At 39.6% G+C, this 22,146-nt stretch overlaps 1 protein-coding gene across 1 annotated transcript in view; it reads left to right on the forward strand.

Moving 5' to 3' along the window:
• Positions 1-22,146, forward strand: part of LOC124269153 (cyclic AMP receptor-like protein A) — a 47,180-nt gene that overhangs the window by 8,904 nt on the left and 16,130 nt on the right. Inside the window, 11 exon segments of the mRNA XM_046704170.1 lie at positions 63-119; positions 2,587-2,647; positions 5,665-5,717; positions 5,720-5,754; positions 6,806-6,895; positions 7,499-7,534; positions 9,486-9,564; positions 10,463-10,510; positions 11,221-11,303; positions 11,995-12,071; positions 13,475-13,545. Of these exon segments, the coding sequence (XP_046560126.1) occupies positions 63-119; positions 2,587-2,647; positions 5,665-5,717; positions 5,720-5,754; positions 6,806-6,895; positions 7,499-7,534; positions 9,486-9,564; positions 10,463-10,510; positions 11,221-11,303; positions 11,995-12,071; positions 13,475-13,545 (690 nt within the window).

Below are 22,146 nucleotides of genomic sequence, written 5' to 3' on the forward strand. Positions count from 1 at the left end.
AGGCATGTGTTTGAGACTCCATGAGTTACCTCCCTTTTAAACCAAGATGTCTTCTGTTGCAGAGGCTGATCTTGTACCTGAGTATCAGTGCACTATTGGACAGCATCTCCTATCTTATGGTAAGTGGTGTCTTCTCAAGACACTGGGACTTTCCAAGTTGCTGATGTAAAAGTGTAACTTCAGCTCTAGGCCAGTAGCTCTAGTTTGGGAGATTTCCATCGCCATTTTAACACAAGAATTGGGTACTGGGAACCTTCTACCAGATTCTCATCCTTTAACTTGTTTGCTTGCATAGTGTTCGACTACTAACATTACAAATGTCAGTCCAGATGCATGTTCTGTTGGCTGTTCCACATCTAACCCGACTAACTGATCTGTCTTTCTTCATCCATCTGATGCTTTCAGGAACACACAGAGGTTTGTAGTTGTTAATTGTGTGCCCCACACCTTGATCCACCCTCCCCAGTGTGCCCCCAAACAACACCCCCTTCCACATGCACCAATCATCCACCCACCCAGTGTGCCCCAAACAACAAAAACACACAACCCCCCCCCACCCACCACCATGCCACCACCACATGCCCCAGTCATCCACCCACCCCAGTGTGCCCCCAAAGAACACCTCCCCACCACATGCCCCATTCATCGGCCCATCCCAGTGTGCCCCCAAACACAAACCCCACCACCACATGCACCAGTCATCCACCCCACCCCAGTCCCCCCCCAAGCAACCTCCCACCCCCCATCCACATGCCCCAATCATCCACCCACTCAGTGTGTGCCCCAAAGAACACCTCCCACCACATGCCCCATTCATCCACCCACCCAAGTGTGCCCCCAAACAACACCCCCAACCTCCCACCACATGCCCCAGTCACCCTACAGCTCAGATAACATGCAGACATATGTGTACTGTGTTTAGTGTAAACGTATTCCTTGTAAGACAATTTCTACAGCTCAGATAACATGTAGTCATGTGTTCTGTGTCCAGTGTAAATGTATTCCTTGTAAGACAATTCCTACAGCTCAGATAACATCTAGTCATTTGTTCTGTGTCCAGTGTAAATGTATTCCTTGTAAAGATAACAATTCCCTTACAGCTCAGATAACATCTAGTCATTTGTTCTGTGTCCAGTGTAAATGTATTCCTTGTAAGACAATTCCTAGCTCAGATAACATGTAGCTCAGATTACATCTACAGCTCAGATATCATCTAGTCATGTGTTCTGTGTGTCCAGTGTAAACGTATTCCTTGTAAGACAATTCCTGCAGCTCAGATAACATCTAGTCATGTGTTCTGTGTCCAGTGTAAGCAGTATTCCTTGTAAGACAATTCCTACAGCTCAGATATAACATCTAGTCATGTGTTCTGTGTCCAGTGTAAATGTATTCCCTTGTAAGACAATTCCTGCAGCTCAGCTCAGATAACATCTAGTCATGTGTTCTGTGTCCAGTATAAACGTATTCCTTGTAAGACAATTCCTGCAGCTCAGATAACATGTAGTCATGTGTCCAGTGTAAACGTATTCCTTGTAAGACAATTCCTGCAGCTCAGATAACATGTAGTCATGTGTTCAGTGTAAACGTATTCCTTGTAAGACAATTCCTGCAGCTCAGATAACATGTAAGTCATATGTGTTTAATGTAAAAGTGTTCCTTGTAAGACAGTTCCTTCAGCTCAGATAACATGTAGTCATGTGTCCAGTGTAAACGTATTCCTTGTAAGACAATTCCTGCAGCTCAGATAACATCTAGTCATATGTGTTTAATGTAAAAGTGTTCCTTGTAAGACAGTTCCTTCAGCTCAGATAACATGCAGACATATGTGTACTGTGTTTAGTGTAAAAGTATTCCTTGTAAGACAATTCTTACAGCACAGATAACATCTAGTCATGTGTTCAGTGTAAACGTATTCCTTGTAAGACAATTCCTGCAGCTCAGATAACATGTAAGTCATATGTGTTTAATGTAAAAGTGTTCCTTGTAAGACAGTTCCTTCAGCTCAGATAACATCTAGTCATGTGTTCAGTGTAATGTATTCCTTGTAAGACAATTCTTACAGCTCTGATAACATAATTTGATAGATGTGTCAGGTATGAGGAATAAGCTACATATTCATATTCATCTTAGTGATCAATTTTAAACCATTTGTTTGTTAAATGAAATCATGAACAGTTGCCAAAATCTTGATTAACGGTTGTGGTTTCTTAGTAATGTCCATACAGTACAGAAGGGCAGTTAAATCCCATGGCATAGACTTATGTATTTGAACCCCTGGTCCTACAATTTGGACATATGAAGAAATAATGAGCAGTATCCTGGCATGTGTAAATGTATTCCTTATGAGACCACCTCTACAGCACCGTTAGCATCCACTTCCGTGAATTATTAACCATTCCAACACAACCGTTGGGGCATGCTGCTTTCTAAGACCCTGTACAGAAATTCCTTTCTTTCTGAAAAAACAGTCACCATGGTAATTTTCAGCCCTTGCTATTCTGTACCTGACAATGTTTTACATCAGGAAGAACGCAACATCTTTGAAGTCATATGTAATTATTGTTAACATTTTTTTTGTATTTTCAGAGTGACATGATTCCTGATAGTACTCTGTGTAACTTTCTTGGATGGTGGTTGACATTTTTTGGTAAGTTTTATTCTCCTATACATTATTCATTGCCGCCAATGCGAACATCATTGAATTCTGTATTCCAATCTTACATATATAAACTCTGCATCGTCTTAAAAGGTGGACCATGAAGATCTGTGTTAGAATTGGTCTTCAGCAACCCATCCTTGTCGGGTGATTAGGTCGCTGACTTGGTTGACACATGTCATATCCCAATAGCATAGATCTACGTTCATGCTATTGATCACTGGATTGTCTGGTCCAGATTTGATTATTTACAGACTGCCACCAGAAAGCTTCAATATTGGTAAGTGTGGCGTTAAATAATAAACAATCGAACTCAAAAAGGTGCTATATGTTTTCCTTGCTGATGTCATAAGTTTTATGTTGGTCTGTAAATAATTCCATGTTGACAATCCCGTGATTGATATAGTGAGCAACGAACCATGTTGTAGGGTTATAGTGACACACAATCGACCAAGTCACAGAACTGGATCACCCACTCCATTGTCTTAGGATCAGCATAGGCTGCTGGGGACAGGGCACCTTCCACACAGCGATCTTAGGGATATGGCATTGTAAGCCTATGTATGGGAGTTATAATCACCTTTGTGCTAAGATCGTTATGTGGATTGGAGCATGTTCTTACCTAAAACTTACTTTTAGCTTGAAAAAGGTGTAGGTATCTACACCGAAACGTCGCTTTATGCAATAAATAAGAAACAGTCATCCATAGAGTCGTATGCCTGAGTTACTGACTCACCAACTTCTAAAAAGGAGCTCAAACAATTGTTCTTTTTTTTTTTTAATCACTTTATTTCTTTTTGATGGGTACATAATTGTTGCATTTGTGGTACATAAATAAACAAAGTATGAACACGAGTGGTAGATAATCCGTAGGCTAGAAGAATACATTGTTATTGTAATTTATGTGAAGAGGTTATGGCAAGATGACTAAAAGGTGAAGAATTTACAGTGTGAAAAGACAGTACATTTGTCAGTTTCATACAGGTTGTGTAGGTAATTTTTAATCTAACAAACTGCGGATGTGAATTAGAACATCTCCTTGCATATATATATACTGAGTCAAAAAAGAAACTTCACAAAATGTAATTTGAAGAATAATGAATAATTTTTCTCTGATGATACATCTATGTATCCGAAATGGGATCCCTATCTTTCGACTCTAGAAAAACGTTAGCAAAACCCACTCAAACCCATCCATTCGTCGTGCGAATGACGTAAGTGCCAAATCAGGTTTTGCACGTGCAGTTGATCACGTGATCTTCGCATCGAAGTTTTCTTCATATGCACGTGTTTGCATTGGCCTCAAGAATTGAAAAAACACTTTTAAACCACAGTTCTAACGGTACTTGAAATGCCACGATTGCCAAATGTGCAACGTGAACGTGCCGTTGGCATGTTGCAAGCGGGAAGATCAGTTATTGACGTCGCAAGAGCAATGGGATGCAGCCATTGTACTGTGTATGACTTGTGAGGTCGTCTACAACAAACTGGCACCACTTCTGATCGCCCAAGGTCGGGTCGTCCACGTGTGACGTCACGAGCAGAAGACCGTCAAATCGTCCTACGTCACCTACGTGACAGATTTGTGCCGGCTACACGAACCAGGGCTGAGATGTTGAGAGGTCGACTGTTCTCACAGACCATTCGAAATCGGTTGCGGGCCGCAACGTCACCTCCGATGGACCCAGAGAGACTGGAATCGAGTCGTCTTTAGCGATGAATCCAGGTTTACCCTCAGATTTGCGGACAGCAGGCATAGAGTATGGGGACGACGTCGTGAACGGTATGCCCAATGTTTTGTACAGGAAGTCGACAGATTCGGGGGCGGAAGTTGCATGGTGTGGGGTGCTTTCTGTGGGAACAACCGTTCCCGACTTCTGGTCATCCGTGGAAACCTCACAGCTGCTGCTTACCGCGACCAGGTGCTCACCCCGGAACTCGTTCCTTTCATGGCGGCTCATGGCCCAGGTCTACAGTTCCAGCATGATAATGCTTCGGCCGCATACCGCGATGTTGACCACGAAATTTCCTTCAAAACACTGGAATCAACATCATGGACTGGCCATCGAGGTCCCCTGGCCTTAATCCAATAGAGCACGTTTGGGATGCACTTGGGAGAAGGCCGTGGTCTTAGGAACCAACCTCAGAATTTGCAGGAACTTGGCTGCCTTGCAAGAGCAATGGCGCCAGAATCCCCAACCACGTGTTCACAAGCATCAGGCAGTCGATGAGGAGACGGTGTTTGGCAGTGGTGACTGCACGGGCGGCCATGACCATACGATATTGAACTGAGAAATTTCGCATTTTTATTCTTGTGACTTGACATTCTGTATACCCATGTTTTGGAACGGCGATGTAGCCTAATGGAACTGATTATGGCACTGTCAGTGTATCGAGTACATCACACAGATCTCAGCATTGAAATAATAACAATTTAACCATCTTACCATCTCTTGTTCTTTTATAGTGCCCTGAAGAAAGAATGTGAAGTTTCTTTTTTGACTCAGTATATATAGTATTTTGTTGCGAAGATAATCAGGTTTAATACATCATTTCGTTTTTCTTTTTATCCAAAGATGATATGTTTTGCATCAAGAATTAATCTTGTGCTTGTATCTTGTTCAATCCAGGCTTTCAGTTGTTGCCACAACGTTTTCACATGTACACATTCACAAAATATGTGGATAATTGATTCAATTGTAAGGTTACAAAATGTACAAAAAGTCTCCATGATGTTCCTACATTATTAGATGATTCATAATCGAGATCCAGCACATTATGCCTCTTTATAGTTAGTTTCTGAGAACCTGGATTAGAATTGGTCCCCAGCGATGTTGCATTGCAGGAGCCTGCTGCAATCTTTTTCTTTAGAAAATACATCTTTTCCAAGTAGGTTCCAAAACAGATATGAGATGCTTCTGATTTTTATTGTCCTTTTATCGCTGTTTTTGAAAATAAAATGTTGGTGGATATGTTGACTTTTAAAAATACCCTCTCTCTCTCTCCAGACTGGACGGTGCTGCTGTGGGTGAGCTGCATCACCTTCAACCTCTTCATGAACGCGTCATCAGGACTACCACTACAGAGAAGTTTGAGTGGTATGTACTGTATGAGAGAGTGAGTGAACTGACTTTTACGTTATCTCAGCAATATTCCAGCTGTAAGGCAGCGGTCTGTAAATAATCGAGTCTGGACCAGACAATCCAGTGATCAACAGCATGTGCATCGATCTGCGCGCAATTGGGAAGCAGTGACATGTGTCAACGAAGTCAGTGAGCTTGACCACCCGATCCCGATAGTAAGCCTCTTCGACAAGCATGGGTTACTGAAGGCCAGTATTCTAACCCGGACCTTCACGGGTCATGTAACTGTGTGAGCTGGGTTAGACCGATTCAGTGGGGTTAGACTTGGCAGGGTCACACAGACTTGGCCGGAGTATTTTATGAAAATTATTGAAAAGTGATATCTCTCTCACATTGTTATCTACCTTGTATCTATAACTATAAAATCACAATGGCTGCTGATGTGAAGAAAATAGGATCTGCTTGAAGAATCAGTGTGAATCAGTGTAATTCACTTCAGAGCCCACTGCAATACAGTTGGTTTGTGAACACACTGTCCTACTACTGTAGGGTACCAGTCAGCTTGTAGCATGTTAATCCATTGTTGATTCTTTGGAACACGTCCCTGGTACCTATGTGGCCAGGTGCTGGAGTCTTGCTCTCGATAGAACATATGTCTTATCAGGGATATGACTACTTTGCAATTGTTTTTTTGTGAAATGTATTCATGGAAATTGGAAATCTATACCATTTTGCCAATTTTTCCCCCCAAATAATTGTTTGAAAACAATGGTCGAAATTTTTGTTTTGTTTTTTAACGTAATTCTATGACACTCTAAAAGTTTGTAATGTTTCTTCATTAACATATGGAAAGTTTACAGAGTGTTTTGTTTTATTTTCGGGGTGGTTTGGTAGCCTAGTAGTTAAAGCGTTCACTCATCACACCGAAGACCCAGGTTCGATTCCCCATATGGGTACGATATGTGAAGCCCATTTCTGGTGTCCCTCGATGTGATATTGCTGCAATATTGCTAAAAGTGGCATGAAAAGTAACTCACCCACTCACTCAGTTTTCCTATTTTTTCAGGGCCTACCATATTTTGTGCTGGGTGTTTTCGTTTGTGATGTCCTGCCTGCCTTTCATCAACGACCGCTATGGGCCTGCTGGAGCCTGGTGGTGAGTAGACAGCTCTCGGTGTCAGTAGCAACAGCTACGAGCCTGCTGTAGTAGGTAGACATATATCTGTCTGTTAATAATTAGGGACCGTTCATCATTTATAGCTAGGGCGGATGATGATAATTTTTATGGAGAAGCATGTACAATGTGAATGACACACACAGCCCCCCCCCAAAAAAAAAACAACAAAAAAAACAAAAATAAACTAAAAAAATAAATAAAAAATAAATAAATAATTTATGTACAAAGTAAGTGACTGCCCTGCATGTCATGTACAAAGTCAATGCCCCCTTCCATATTTTAAAATATTTTTATGTACAAAATTGATGCCCCACCCCAGAAACATGTGTACAAAATTGATGACCCCTACCACCCCAGAACAAAATGAGTGACAACAACAACAACAACACCACACCCCCCACCCCCCCCCCCCCCAAAAAAAAATCAATAAAAAAATCATCATCACCCCTAGCCATAAATTATGAATGGTCCCTTACTTACCACTTTTGCTGTACCAATTCCCACATTATGTGTTATAACATGGCTGAACTATCGTCAGTTCAGTTTAACACCTTGTCACTCATTCACCATTTTGTCTTTCAGCTGGATTGTGGAAGACTGGAGATGGAGGCTGGGCATGTAAGTTACATCTGTTGCCATAGTTACGCTAAATATTGCTCACTGTATCAATATGTGATTCCTGTTTAGAATTGGTTCTCAGTACCCTGTGTTTTTTATAGGTCTGCAACTATTCAGTTCGATTCATCAAAAATCGAATCTGACACCTTAGTTTCAATTCTCAACAACCATTATCACAATTTTGATTCTATATGAAATATTTCCACACAAACCGAATGTAATTTTGACTCCAAGTCAAGCAGTTTTGAGCACTGAAATAAGGCGAAACATTACTGGTTCACGCTGGGCTTATTATCCAATGAGAATTGTTGTTAGTAGACATGCCAAGTTGATGATGGATTTCATGCTTAAAAAGCTGACTCTGAGATGTTTGGAACCAGGTTAACTGGGTTCGTGTTTAATGTAAACAGGGTGACCTCATGAAAATGTGGATTTTCATTTCCAAGTGAAGCTGAAGATAATTACTTTCTTTAACAATATGCACACTGTTTTGTGCCTATTTCAACAGATTTCTATGGCATTTGGCCTTTTTCAAACCGTTTCATACAAATACTCGCAAGTTTGTGAGTTTTATAGTGTTCAATGTTCCATAAACTTTAAAGATTTTAGTTGTGTTACACAATTCACAATTAAACTATCGCAGTTAATTGCCATGAACCTAGGTTGTTATGGACAGTTTATAACTATTTATGACTTCATTCACTGAGTTTGCACTTCATCAAAATAAGGCAGGGCACAAAATGTTTAAAAAATGAGTCATTTTCTGACTGAATTTTAACAAAGGGTTATGGATAAAGACATGAAAACTTTACAAAATCAAGAGGTCATCCTGACCTATGAAAGGGCTTGTTGGTTAAAATTTCTGTCAGTGGAAAGTTTTGCTCACTCAATGTTGTCAGGACAGAGTTATGTCCCTTACCTAATGTCTCCCACCCTGTCTGATGACTGTGATATGCTGTTTTTAATTCTTTGCTGTGAGAGTTTTGAGCCTCAACACTTATTAGAAGATTTACCTGACACAACTTGTGTTTGAGTTTAGACTCAATGTCAAAATGAATATTGTTTGGGCATTCATTCCTTGACTTACATTATACCCTGATGAAGATCCTAGACCGAAGGGGTCTTCATAATCCCTCTCATCCAAAGAGGTGAGGTGAGGTAAAATTGGGTTTAACGTCATACTCGAGAATATTTCGCTCATATGACAATCTGCGTGTGTGTGTGTGTATGTGTATGTGCGGCTGCTTGTACTAGCCCAGACAGAAGCTGGTTTTATAGTGCTAGCCCACTGAGATACCATGCCGTAGTGAAGCATGAATACCCCTCTCAGACACATTATACTGACTCCGAGCCAACCAATCCTTGTTGTACTCTTTAATGCCAGGCGCCAGGCAGGGACCAACAAGTACCATATATTCACGTCTTTTAGTATGACGCGGTCAGGGATCGAACCTGCGACCTTCCGCTCTCCCATCCAAAGAGGTGGTTAGCTGAATTGGTTAATGCATACCATGGTATTCCTGATGTTCATAATGTTAATCACTGGATTATCTGGTCAAGAAACTTACCTCTGTGGCTAGTGGGGTAGCCTAGTGGTTAAAGCATTCACTTGTCATACTGCAGACCTGGATCAATTCCCACTTTGGTACAAAATGTAAAGGTATTTTCTAGTGTCCCCAGCGTGATGTAGCTTAAATAGGGACTTAAAACCAAACTCACCTGTCACAACTCTGGAGGGGCTGTGGGTTAGCCTAGTGGTTAAAGCGTTCCCTCATCACATTGAAGACCCGGGTTCGATTCCCCACATGGGTACAATGTGTGAAGCCTATTTCTGGTTTGATATTGGTGGAATATTGCTCAGAAAGCTGGAATACAGCTAAGTGCAGTGTTTACATGTAAAACAAAGGCTGTACAAACTAGATTACAATGGTATTTTTACCCTGTGTTTCAGCTGGTACGGCCCTCTGTTCATCATCATTGCCTTGCTGTTTGTTGCCTATATCTATATCTCCGTCATGCTCCACAGGAAGGTAGGTACCGACCAGCTCCTTCAGTGATACCAACCCTATTCGGGATTCTGTGTTGTAACATATAGGAGACGACCATACTGATTTGGTAGTCAGACTGTGACTTGGTTGATACTGTGTCATCGTAACCTGATGCTATGGATCTTTGTTCACAATATCAACCACTAGGATGTCTGCTTCAGACTTGATGATTTTACAGGTGGTTGTGATGGAATTTAACTGATAAAGCCTGATCTGTGTGAAGACAGGAGAAAGAAGTAGACAAATTCACGATTGAGTGTTGACAATAGAGCTTAGTGAGTGAGTGAGTGAGTGAGGAGTGTATATTACAGTGTTAAAATATTTACCACAGTATTGACATTTCTTGCTACTAATGTTTCAAAATGTTGATGTTATCATTGTGTATATTACAGTGTTAAAATATATACCAAAGTATTGACATTGCTTGCTACTTATGTTTCACAATGTTGATGTTATCATTGTGTATATTACAGTGTTAAAATATATACCAAAGTATTGACATTGCAACCGTTACTTATGTTTCACAATGTTGATGTTATCATTGTGTATATTACAGTGTTAAAATATATACCAAAGTATTGACTTTGCTTGCTACTTATGTTTCACAATGTTGATGTTATCATTGTGTATATTACAGTGTTAAAATATATACCACAGTATTGACATTGCTAGCTAGTAATGTTTCAAAATGTTGATGTTATCATTGTGTATATTACAGTAGTAAAATATATACCACAGTATTGACATTGCTTGCTAGTAATGTTTCAAAATGTTGATGTTATCATTGTGTATATTACAGTAGTAAAATATATACCACAGTATTGACATTGCTTGCTAGTAATGTTTCAAAATGTTGATGTTATCATTGTGTATATTACAGGCCAACACATGGGAAGGAACGTATGACCCTGACACGGAACGAGAACATGTAAGAACATCCTCCCAGGAACAGGAACACAAATTTAATACAAAACATCATATGAACATGACAGTCTTCTTTGGATCAAACAATTATCAGTTTTTCATTTTAAGCATCAAATGTCAAAGGGTCCTTGTCATCGCAAGACTCGCAAAGGTTAAGATTCGTCAAAAGCAACCCTTGTTAGGCTTGCTGACTTGGTTGAAGCATGTCATGGAATTCCATTTGCGCTCGTCAATACTCATGATGTCAATCAGTGGATTGTCTGGTCCAGACACGATTACTTACAGACCACAATCATACAGTCCGGTGCTGATCAACAAGCCAAAAATAAACAAATAAGTTGGACAGAGATCGAGTCCCTATATTCAAATACTATGGACAAAATCCCTATGGACATCTGTATGCACATATATTTTGAAACATATGCCAGTTTGATTACAGTACAGTGAGAAAATAATACTTTTCATTTTTTTTACACATCCATTAATTTGGGTTTGATAGAATCATCATACAAGTTGATAAACTGAACCATATACTTTTGTTATAATTTGCTGCAGATGATATCTATAAGGACTGATAACTCATTAGTAACATATCTATAAGAACCAATTCAAATCAGTGGTTGGGATGTGTATCAGTGTCGGGGTACCTGGTAGTAAACCGATCCAAGCCAGTGTTGTGTAGTCATGTTGTGTAATGAGTGTTGTGTGTTTCAGCAAATGCTCAAGGAGGATATCAAGCCCCTAAGATTCTACCCGTTTGTGTACTTGGCAGTGTCTATCTTTCCACTCATCAACAGGTAAACATCCTTGTCACATCCTCAGCAACAATGCTAAATCACACCTTTTACTGAGTTAATGTGCCAAGAGGTACTGAGTTAATGTGTCACACGGTACCCTTGTACTGTGTCATACCCTTGTTAACAGGTACTTACTTTTGTTTGATACCCTTGTAAAACACAGTACTGTGTCATACCCTTGTTAACCCTTGTTAACAGGTACTTACTTTTGTTTGATACCCTTGTAGTGTATACCCTTGTTAACAGGTACTTACAGTACTGTGTCATACCCTTGTTAACAGGTACACACTTTGTTTTGCATCATACCCTTGTTAACTTTTGTTTGATACACAGTACAGTATTGTGTCATACCCTTTGTACTGTGTCATACCCTTGTTAACAGGTACTTACTTTTGTTTGATACCCTTGTAAACAAGTATACAGTATTGTCACACCGGTACCCTTGTACTGTGACATACCCTTGTTAAGAAGTAAACATAATTGTACCATGTCCTTTTTAAGAAGTACACAGGCAAGTCCAGGTCTTCATAATTAGCTAATGATCACTATATTTAAATATAGCTGCCCAAATCAAACTCACTTGGCCGATTGATAGCCTGTAGTGTGATAGCATTAGCAGTAAAATTGATAATGACACATATAGCAATGTGCCATGACTGTCATGCTGATGTGTTTGTGACTTGTGTTGCAGGATTCAAAATGCTATATCTCCCCACAACCATGTATTTGCCCTGGTGCTGTTGGCTTCCATATCAGCTCCCCTACATGGTAAGTAGTGCTGGAATAATCGGTCGATAGTTCCATCTCGATTATGTTGGATAATTTTAAGAAGAGCGCCAACTTTTTGTTTAGAGGTATGCTATAAATATGTATGTAAGAATTATCTCCCTTTGGCCACCATGTGCATCATGAAGGAAAACAAGTTGCTGAAAAGTTTATGTTAGAAAACCACTCTGTGAGTGATACAAACACAAAGTGATCGCGGATAACTCAAACTCTAAATCAAAGTGAACGAATCTCGTACTTCCTGTGTTTTGCGCTGCGCATTTATCAATGGGAGGCAATTACTAACTTATGGATAGTCACACATACTCTCGATGCATCGGAGACTCAACAATTGCAATCCATCGATAGTTTGATGCATCATTACAGCCCTACCACTGGTACCAGTAATGCTGTCAGTAGCTATGGAAAAAGCTCAAAGAATGGCCAATTTTGGATCTTGAGTACAAAACTTTTGGCTTTTTCCATGACTACTGTCTGGCATTACAGGCAAACCCTGGAAATGAAGTGTTCAGCCCATTTCTTTCACCACATCTCTATAGTCTAATGGGGTAGTGGGGTAGCCCAGTGGTTAAAGCATTCGCTTAATTGTCACGCCAAAGTTTTGTGTTCGATTCCCCACATGAGGACTATGTGTAAAGCCCATTTCTGGTGTCCCCTGTCGATATATTGCTGGACATTTGCTAAAAGCTGGATAAAACTAATCACACACACTTACTGTGGTCACATGGACAGTGAGTCTGCCTGATGAGCTGAAAGCTTGAATTTTGAGCACATTGCCATGTTGTCCCAAAAGACATTAAAAGATGGAACTTGTAGCTGCTCAGACTAGTATGAGCAACCACACATACACATGCATGCACGCCATTATATGAGTGAAATGATTTTAAACATGACATTAAACCCAGTGTATGAAATAAGCCAAAAACCCAGCCAGACATCAGGGCTGGTAACATTTTGATCTCTCCAGCCCAAAATGGATCTAACCAGACCAGACCAGACCATCCAAGAAATTGCAATTTTTAGATACAATGAATATTTTAATGAACCTGAGACATGTATTAACTGTCGATCAGTCTATTCACAAGATTCATTTTCAAAGAAATCCAACTCGAACTCTGCGCATCGACAGCTTTCAAACAGTGATTGACAACTAATGTCAAGCCTAAATGTAACACTCAATTTGAAACATAGATCTTAAGATATGGTGAATTTACTCAGATGTATGGAACATTTGTACCAGACTAGATGACTAGCTGTAAATTTAGACCGTCTCGGGCAGTCGGATGGGCCTTATTTCATACACTGTTAAACCCCATTTCCACTCTGAGAGAGATCTGAGTGCGAAGTCTGATTGTGATGGTCATTTTGTCGTGTTTCTGTTGCAGGTGCTCTAAATGCTATAGTGTTCGGTATGGACAAAGAAACGTTACACAAGTTGAAACCTTCACAAATACGAGTGAGTAATGTTTGAAACATGAAGATATTTCATGATCTCTCAAACACAAGAAAATTTCTGAAAGTCAATTGATGTGTCACTGTTGTGTTGACGTACCCTCCATGGAGACCCAGGATACATTTTCTCTGTCTCCATCTTAGCGCTAAGTCCATCATAGATTTCACATCTTAACATTGACTTATGAGAATCATAGGGCTAGGATCCCATTGTGGGAGAGACCCAGTACAGTATTGCTTATATTCTGAACAGTAATCGATTCCCTAAATGGTTGGGTGTGTAGCCATTTGTGGTGTACACCCATGTTCGATTGCCCTAAATGGTTACAATGTGTGAAGCCCATTTCTGGTGTCCTACGCTGTGATATTGCAGGAATATTGCCTAAAAGCGGCGTAAACCTAAACTCACTCGATCAACACAAGGGCTCAGTGACATCACATGTGTTGGTCATAATATCAATGACTGATTTGTATGGGGAAATTATTTACATCCTGTTGTATTTTAGCTGGAATAACACTAACTGTGACTGAAAAGAATTAACAGAGACTTTTTGTGACAAGAAGGTATGAAGACAAGATTCCACTTACTCTTTTGGCCAAAATACAACTGTATTCTGTTTGAAGGAGATTATGAAATATTCCCCGTATTTATCTCATGACAGTTTGTAAAATATATTAATAAAAGCATTATTTCCTCCTTTTATATATAATATTCAGCAGGTCATCTGATTGTGTTTCTGAGATAAGGAATGGAACAATTGAACAATTTGTGCTCATGTTACAAACACAATTCTTTGATTTAATACTATTTTGTTTATACTGTTGTTCAGGATAATCTGCCTCCATTATATATAACTCAAAACATTTAAAACACACACAGTATTGGAAGGCTGGGCATAGTATTTTCTTGAACTTCTCTGCTCTGTATCTGAAGTGCTCTGTTACAACAAATGAGTCAACTGTAAATGAAGTTGTAAATCATATTGAACACAAGTCAATCAGTCATTCACTCACTCACGCATTCACTCATTCATTCACTCATTCATTCACTCAATCACTCAGTGTCTCAGTCATTCACACACTCATCAAGTCACTCATTCAATTGTTCTGTTTACAGCATAGTATTGTTACAATAACAAGCCTTTTCTCCATATTCCTTGCAATAACAATGATACTAATTGTAAAACAGGTATTGCTCTTGCATGTTCACCTGCTTTGACAACAATATTTGGCTCCATATTGGAATAAAGTCTCAAATTTCAAGAATTCGAGTTAAACATTTCCCAGTTCATGCTCTTGTAGTTGTAAGATCTTATGGCTTTCTGAGGTGACTTTTCCTTTACGAATGACAGGACCAGTAGAGAAATAGGCATTATTGTTCAGTTTAGCACTGCTTTGACCTGTTACAATTCAATATCTAAATTTGAAGAAATGTATGAAAAATTGAACCAAAATATATTTTGATGTTTTACACGATAAAGAACTTTCACAATTTTCCTACCATGTGGAATCTTAGATAAATCTGTATAAAGACTTTAAAGTTAAATAGACTTTCTGACCAATGTACAGTGATTTGAAAATGGTTGATACTACATGCTATAGGTTCGAGAATGCTCTGCAGAAATTTACTACTAAACTAGCAGTCCAGAGGACCCTTAATTAATTTCAAGGATCCTTACAGGAAATATGAGGGTCCAATAAAGGAATGAACTAGCACTCTGTAATTATCATAGTCTGTAATTATTACATATGTAAAGGGACTTGATAGAAATAATCCAAGATTGGTCGCAGTGACTAAACGACCAAGCAATCGATCATGTTTTCTCATAATCGAACACAAACAATTCTGAAATACTTGTTTTCATTAACAGTATTTATCACAAGGTTGGTTTTGTCTGTTACATTTCATAAGCACTACAAGCTCATTCCAAGTCAAGATTGAATTTATCTTAAAGACACCAAGAAATTTATGTTCCTAACATACTAGTCATCCTTTAAAGATGTGAAATTTTGCCCCCAAAACCCCCAAAGAACTACATGTTTTTTTCCTTATATGTTTGTTCATTAACAAATTTCATAAATGATGCTAACCAATTAGTTTTCGATGATTGATCGGTTGTAATGAACCAATCATCAATTATGAGATTTTAACCAATTCCCAACACTAGTTGATAGAGCTTGTCAAGAATGTGATACACAAAAACAAAAATACTGTAGGTCCCTCAGAGCATACCACCGGTATATATTTTCTCTGCATCTTTTCTATATATTTATTTGTATAGGAGATATTTTTCTGTATCATGTAACACTATGCCTTTATGTTTATGGTTAACCTGATATATGATGCCAGGGTTTTGTCAGGTTGCAGGCGTGTTGGTAATAAAAACATGTTTAATTGCCATGGCCCTCACAGCATTGATATGAAACTGTTATTACACACACAGAGCTGCCTGTGATATCTCCAGTTTCACTGATTCATTTACAATTATATACGTTTACAAAATATAACATTAGGTGTATTTAGTTCTAGTTTTAGTGACCCGTGAAGGTCCTGGTTAGAATATTGATCTTCACTAACCCATGCTTGTCGTAAGAGGCGACTTACGGGATCGGGTGGTCAGGCTCACTGACTTGGTTGACACATGTCATCGGTTCCCAATTGAGCAGACTGATGCATCAATATCAGATTCTGATGCATTTGATAGCTGGAATATAAGCTTTAATTTAAGGTTGTCATTAGACTGACATCTAGTCTCTGAAATGAACATATTTACCAAAAATCAGTTTCTAAAATATATTTATAAAATAAAAAAAGAATCCAAGAGACTTCCTTCATTTTCAGACTGTGGCAATCTAGACTTGCCACATATTGTAGACACACATCATCTGTATTATGTACATCTGTTTCAGGGTCTGTATAACAGACTAGGTTGGCATCTCTTTGTCTTGGTGTATTTTTCCTTATCCTGACTCATGCTCTTTTGCTTGTCTCCTTCCTCTTGCGAACATAGTGGAACACTTGTATCTCCCTAATTGAAGTTCCCTTCAATGTAAAATCACTAATTAGTACACCACGAGTTACCTCCCTTCCACAAAGCTAGCGGGAGCGAGGGCCACCTCTACCCATGTGCCTCCTCTCTCTCCTTCTTAGCCCAGTGAGCTGGGCGTGAGGAGCCTGTGTCTCCGACACACTATATCCTTTGATTATATTTAGTTAGTTACCTCGTATAGAGATCTATAGAGGTTTAGCTAGTATCTTTCAACAATTATATATTGATATTTAGTCGTGTTTCTACTGTTTATGCGGGACGCCGTGCTGTTGCAGTGGATTACGTTGATAAAAATTCTGTACTGTTGCACATTACGTTTTTATTCTGCTGCTGATCCGCATTTAATATGCCCTAGCTGTACTGCGCCATGTTTCATGTGATTCACGTTGCAGTTGCGATACTAATTTATCAATTCTACCTTTAATAAATAATTACTTTGCGTTTGAGGCAGCGCAGCAGATAGGTCACGTATGCAGAGTCTAGCATGACTGATACACCTGAACCCCTCGCCAGTCTACTGCTGTTGGTCGACCCCCCTCCCGTCTGGGTTTCCGCTAGAATGGTGGAGAGGCGTGGGACGTAGTCCGCCGCCTCCAAGAAGCGTCCTGCTTCCCCAGACATCCCTTCGTCGCACTGAGGGGTATTCAACGAAGTCTACTAGAACTTTCTCAGCCGAGATTGTTCTCATCGCAGATTTGGGCCTGTATGATGATCAGCCGATCATCATTCCTGATGTACATCAAAGAATGACTGATGTCGGCAACAGTGATGTCAGCGCAGATCAACATTCGATGATCTTCCTGAGGGTCCCGTCGCTACCAACACTCAGCGCAGACCGCACCCCAGGGCAGCGTCGACCTCTGAGGGAATTCAACGAAGTCTACTAGGACTTTCTCAACCGAGATTGTTCCAGCCGCTGAACTTGGCCTCTACGATGATCAGCCGATCATCATCCTCGACGTATGAGACAAGTAGCGACCGGTGACAGCTACAATGACATCAGCAGAGATCGTCATGCAGCCTGATGTCTCTACACTGATGTCAGACGACTTACCTGAGGGGCCCCACCACTAACAGCGCAGAGATGGCACCGACTACGCCGTCGCAGACCATCCCAGACGAGCTACTACGGCAAATCATGGTCGTGATGGAGGTCACTACAGACTGGAGAAGCAGCCAGCCCAGAGTACGAGCCTTCGCGAAGGCTCCAACTTAGAACAACACTCTAGAGGCACCTCCAGTCAGCGTAGCAGCCAAGACGATGCAGCCTTCGCGAAGGAAGTCGCAGACCACCTTGACGAAGGACCCAGATGTACAGCCTTCGCGAAGGCCTTCGCGAAGGCGGGATAGATCATCACATTCCTCGGCTTCATCCTTAGATGCAGACTCAGCCACCAGACCTCACGGAAGCCTTCGCGAAGCTCAAATCGCCGTTCCCCAGCACCGAACGCAGAGGAAGCTTCGCGAAGGCGTTCGTGAAACGTTCGTGAAGGCGTTCGCGAAGGCATTCGCGAAGGAAGGAAGGACACCCGAATATAGATCGTCATTTAACAGAGTCAAGGGACTACTCAAAGAGCTTCGCGAAGCTGTCAATAGTCTCCGATCTCCTCGTACATCACCACATCGATCGCCTCACAGGTTACCACACAAGTCTGCACACAAGTCTACATCACCTTCCTAGAGTGGCGGTACGACGCAGACATACCTGATGAAGGAAGACGACGCAGATGCTATCACCCTACCTCCGATCGACCCGATTGCTGCGGTAGCACAGAATCTAGACATAGCATCCCATAAAGCCACAAAAGTTCAGACACCATAATTGCCGAACTTTCACGCCTAGAAGTTTTCCACGCACAACATGGACCCCTTCTTCAAGGCTTAAGACATCGATGAAAACTACAAGTTGATCATCGATATCAACAATAAGAACTACAATCGTAAATTGGTTCAGTTGAATCCATGACGAGACGTATGTTCGTTGGCCTAAATAGATCTAGAACGATCATTGAGACACTTATCACCAGATTTCGTAACACGACTTCTGAAAATGATAAGATGATCCACTCGGCCCTACTTATGCAGAACCAGCAAGTCCCAGGCCGCCTCCGCGAAGGGAGCTAGAGCCTCACCAGCTACAAGGGACGTCGCGGAGGAGTAGCGCTTCGCCGACCCCACATCCTGTTAAACACAGAGGCCATTCGCGAAGCAAGCGCTCTTATATATATATATATATATATTCTAATCGGACTTTGACTCGATACCTTCGCGAAGGTCGCGAAGGCTAAGTGGCTCCAAGTCTACTTCACCAGTAGATCTAGAAGGGATACTTCGAGAGCTTCGTGAAGTCTCCGGCGTTCACCGAGGAAGTCTCCTCCAAGGTCTCCATATACTAGCCACTCGTCATATATAGCTACTCCTCAGTCCGTTCAAGACATCGCATAAGTTGTCTATCAACTGTATGCCAGATGCCGTCTATAAGCCTACGCGAAGACAATTGCACAGGCTATTTACAACACAGAACGTCGCTGTATTAATTTGTCAACGACGTTTCATAGATCTTCACAGAAATCAACTATTCCGTATAAATTGCTAGTATATGCAATCCCGGACGACGATACGATTATCTACATGCGTGACCATTACGCATATCTGCAGACAATTCAATATCGAAATTGAACAGCAGCCTTGTTACAGCGAGTATAACTCATAATCGTCAACATTTCTGAGAAGAAATATGTACAACAAATTCAGCTTTAATTCTACAATTATGACGATACATTCATGTATACAGTCTACAAGCTGACAACTTACAAGTTATTGTACCTTTATATATAAAGAAGTCGGAATTATATTCAAAACTGAAGTACTTTCACGACAGCCAGGAAAATAACCTACCCAGCATTAATATTACAGAGCAAGGTATTTTGCGCCGAAGCTTTCGCGCGTTTACCATTAATCCTCGAAACACGTGGTCACTCGGGTAACTTCGGGAAGTTACGATGAAGACCGATGATTGTTCTAATATCAACGACGGCACTATATTATACAAGGTTCCTTTTCCTGCTACACCGGTGACATCACAGCGCGGGTACTCTACAGAATCAAAATGCCTTATTCTGATTGGACCCCGATGAACAACGCCCTACACAGAGGTCGAGCATAGTTCACAGTTCAAGACATAGGTTGCAAGTGACAACTTTATATCAATGAACGAGCAAGCCTCCTTACAGCCCAGTTAACCTGAACCTTCATGATTAGGCTGCTTTCTTCAGGTTAGAGACCTCCCCTGTCAAGTTTAGACAAGGGCACAGCAGTCAGGCGATTTTACATAAAGTTCATCGAGGACACAAACTCCCGGTTGTGCACATACATCGTCAAGGACATCGCAACGATTTACCTAGACGACGTGATACAAGTGGATCGAAATCCACAGCGTTTCAGACTACACCTGAATTTCATCATCAAGCTACTAACACAACTAGATGGTTAGTAAACCTACTAAGTTTCTGTTTGGAGAATAAACGGAAGTTTCACGTACCAACTTGGGGATATGAATATAGTGCTACAACACCTCACAAGTGAGGTTTATGAACATGCCTGGATGACATACTTGGACTCCATGATACGATGATGCTATCACGCTGGCCAGCAAGAGCACTGTAAATTTATCTCCACCAAACCAAACAGGAAGAAAAAATACAACAGATTTTTTTCCTCTATCATCAACTTACGCAGAGTGTAGTCTCACGTACTATATCTCCGTTTGGATCAGAACTGTCATACTACGTGCATACAAGACAGATGGACCTAATCCGACCCTCCATGAGCTTTAATACTCTTGATATTAGAGCCCTAACTTCTACAATTTCATCTACACAAATGTTATTTGAAATAATGGAGGGTTTATTACTGTAGATCCGATATGGTGGTTGCCAACCATTATCTGAGAGATATCACCACCGAGGACATCTCAGGTATCCACCAATTCGATCCCATGGTCCTTGCACAACAGTTGACAGTTCCTCGGAGAAGATAAGTCAATCTTACAGATTTTTACTTATCTTATAACAGTACTAAATAGCTTCATGCTATATATAATTTGCTTAAGCTCGTTTTTTATCATCACAGTGGTTACATGATAAATGCATTAGCTAACAAACTCTACAGAGTTTTTGGCTATTATATACGTAGCTTAAGTCAAGTATATTTTAAGCATAGTACTATACTCATATTGTAAAATACATTAGCTAACAAACTCTACGGAGTTTTGCTATTATATAGGTAGCTTAAGCTCATTCATATCTTAAGCTCAGTACTATGTTTATATCATATAACTATATTAGCTAACAAACTCTAAAGAGCTTTTTGCTATTTGGCTTAAGTTTCATCATATCTTAAGCAATATGGTTTACATTATAACATGTATTAGCTAACAAACTCTATGGAGTTTTTGCTATTATATATGTAACTTAAGCTTATTCATATCTTAAAGCGCAGTACTATGTTTATAGCATATAGGTATATTAGCTATCAAAACTCTAAAAGAGTTTTTGCTATTATATATTGGGCTTAAGTTTTCATCATATTTTAAGCTTTATGGTTACATTATATCATGTATTAGCTAACAAACTCTCTGGGGTTTTGCTATACATATGTAGCTTAAGGTTTCTTCATATCTTAAGCTCAATACTATGTTGATACCATATAAGTATATTAGCTATTAAAACTCTAAAAGGTTTTTGCTATTATATATTTAGCTTAAGGTTTACTTCATATCTTAAGCTCAATACTAGGTCTAAATCAACATAATAAAATGTATTAGCTATCAAACTCTCACGGAGTTTTACTATTATATATATATAGCTTAAGTTTAATCATATCTTAAGCTCAGTACTATGTTTATAACATAAAAGTATATTAGTTAATAAACTCTAAGGGTTTTTGCTATATACATTTAGCTTAGAATCTAATCATATCTTAAGCTTAGTACTATGGTTTACATTATAAATCTATTAGCTAATAAGCTCTACAGAGTTTTTGGCTATTGTATATGTAGCTTAAGTTAATTATATCTTAAGCACAGTACTATACTCATATTGTAAAAATATATTAGCTAACAAACTTTACTAAGTTTGGCTATTATATATGTAGCTTAAGTTAATTATATCTTAAGCACAGTACTATACTCATATTGTAAAATATATTAGCTAACAAACTTTACTAAGTTTGGCTATTATATATGTAGCTTAAGTTAATTATATCTTAAGCACAGTACTATACTCATATTGTAAAAATATATTAGCTAACAAACTATACTAAGTTTGGCTATTATATATGTAGCTTAAGTTAATTATATCTTAAGCACAGTATTATACTCATATTGTAAAATATATTAGCTAACAAACTCTACTAAGTTTGGCTATTATATATGTAGCTTAAGATAATTATATCTTAAGCACAATACTATACTCATATTGTAAAATGTATTAGCTAACAAACTCTACAAAGTTTGCTGTTATATATATAGCTAAAGCTTATTCATATCTTAAGCT

The sequence above is a fragment of the Haliotis rubra genome, unplaced genomic scaffold (assembly GCF_003918875.1).
Source record: "Haliotis rubra isolate DU_JTF1 unplaced genomic scaffold, ASM391887v1 Scf1424, whole genome shotgun sequence".
In the NCBI taxonomy this organism is placed as follows: Eukaryota; Metazoa; Mollusca; class Gastropoda; order Lepetellida; family Haliotidae; genus Haliotis; species Haliotis rubra.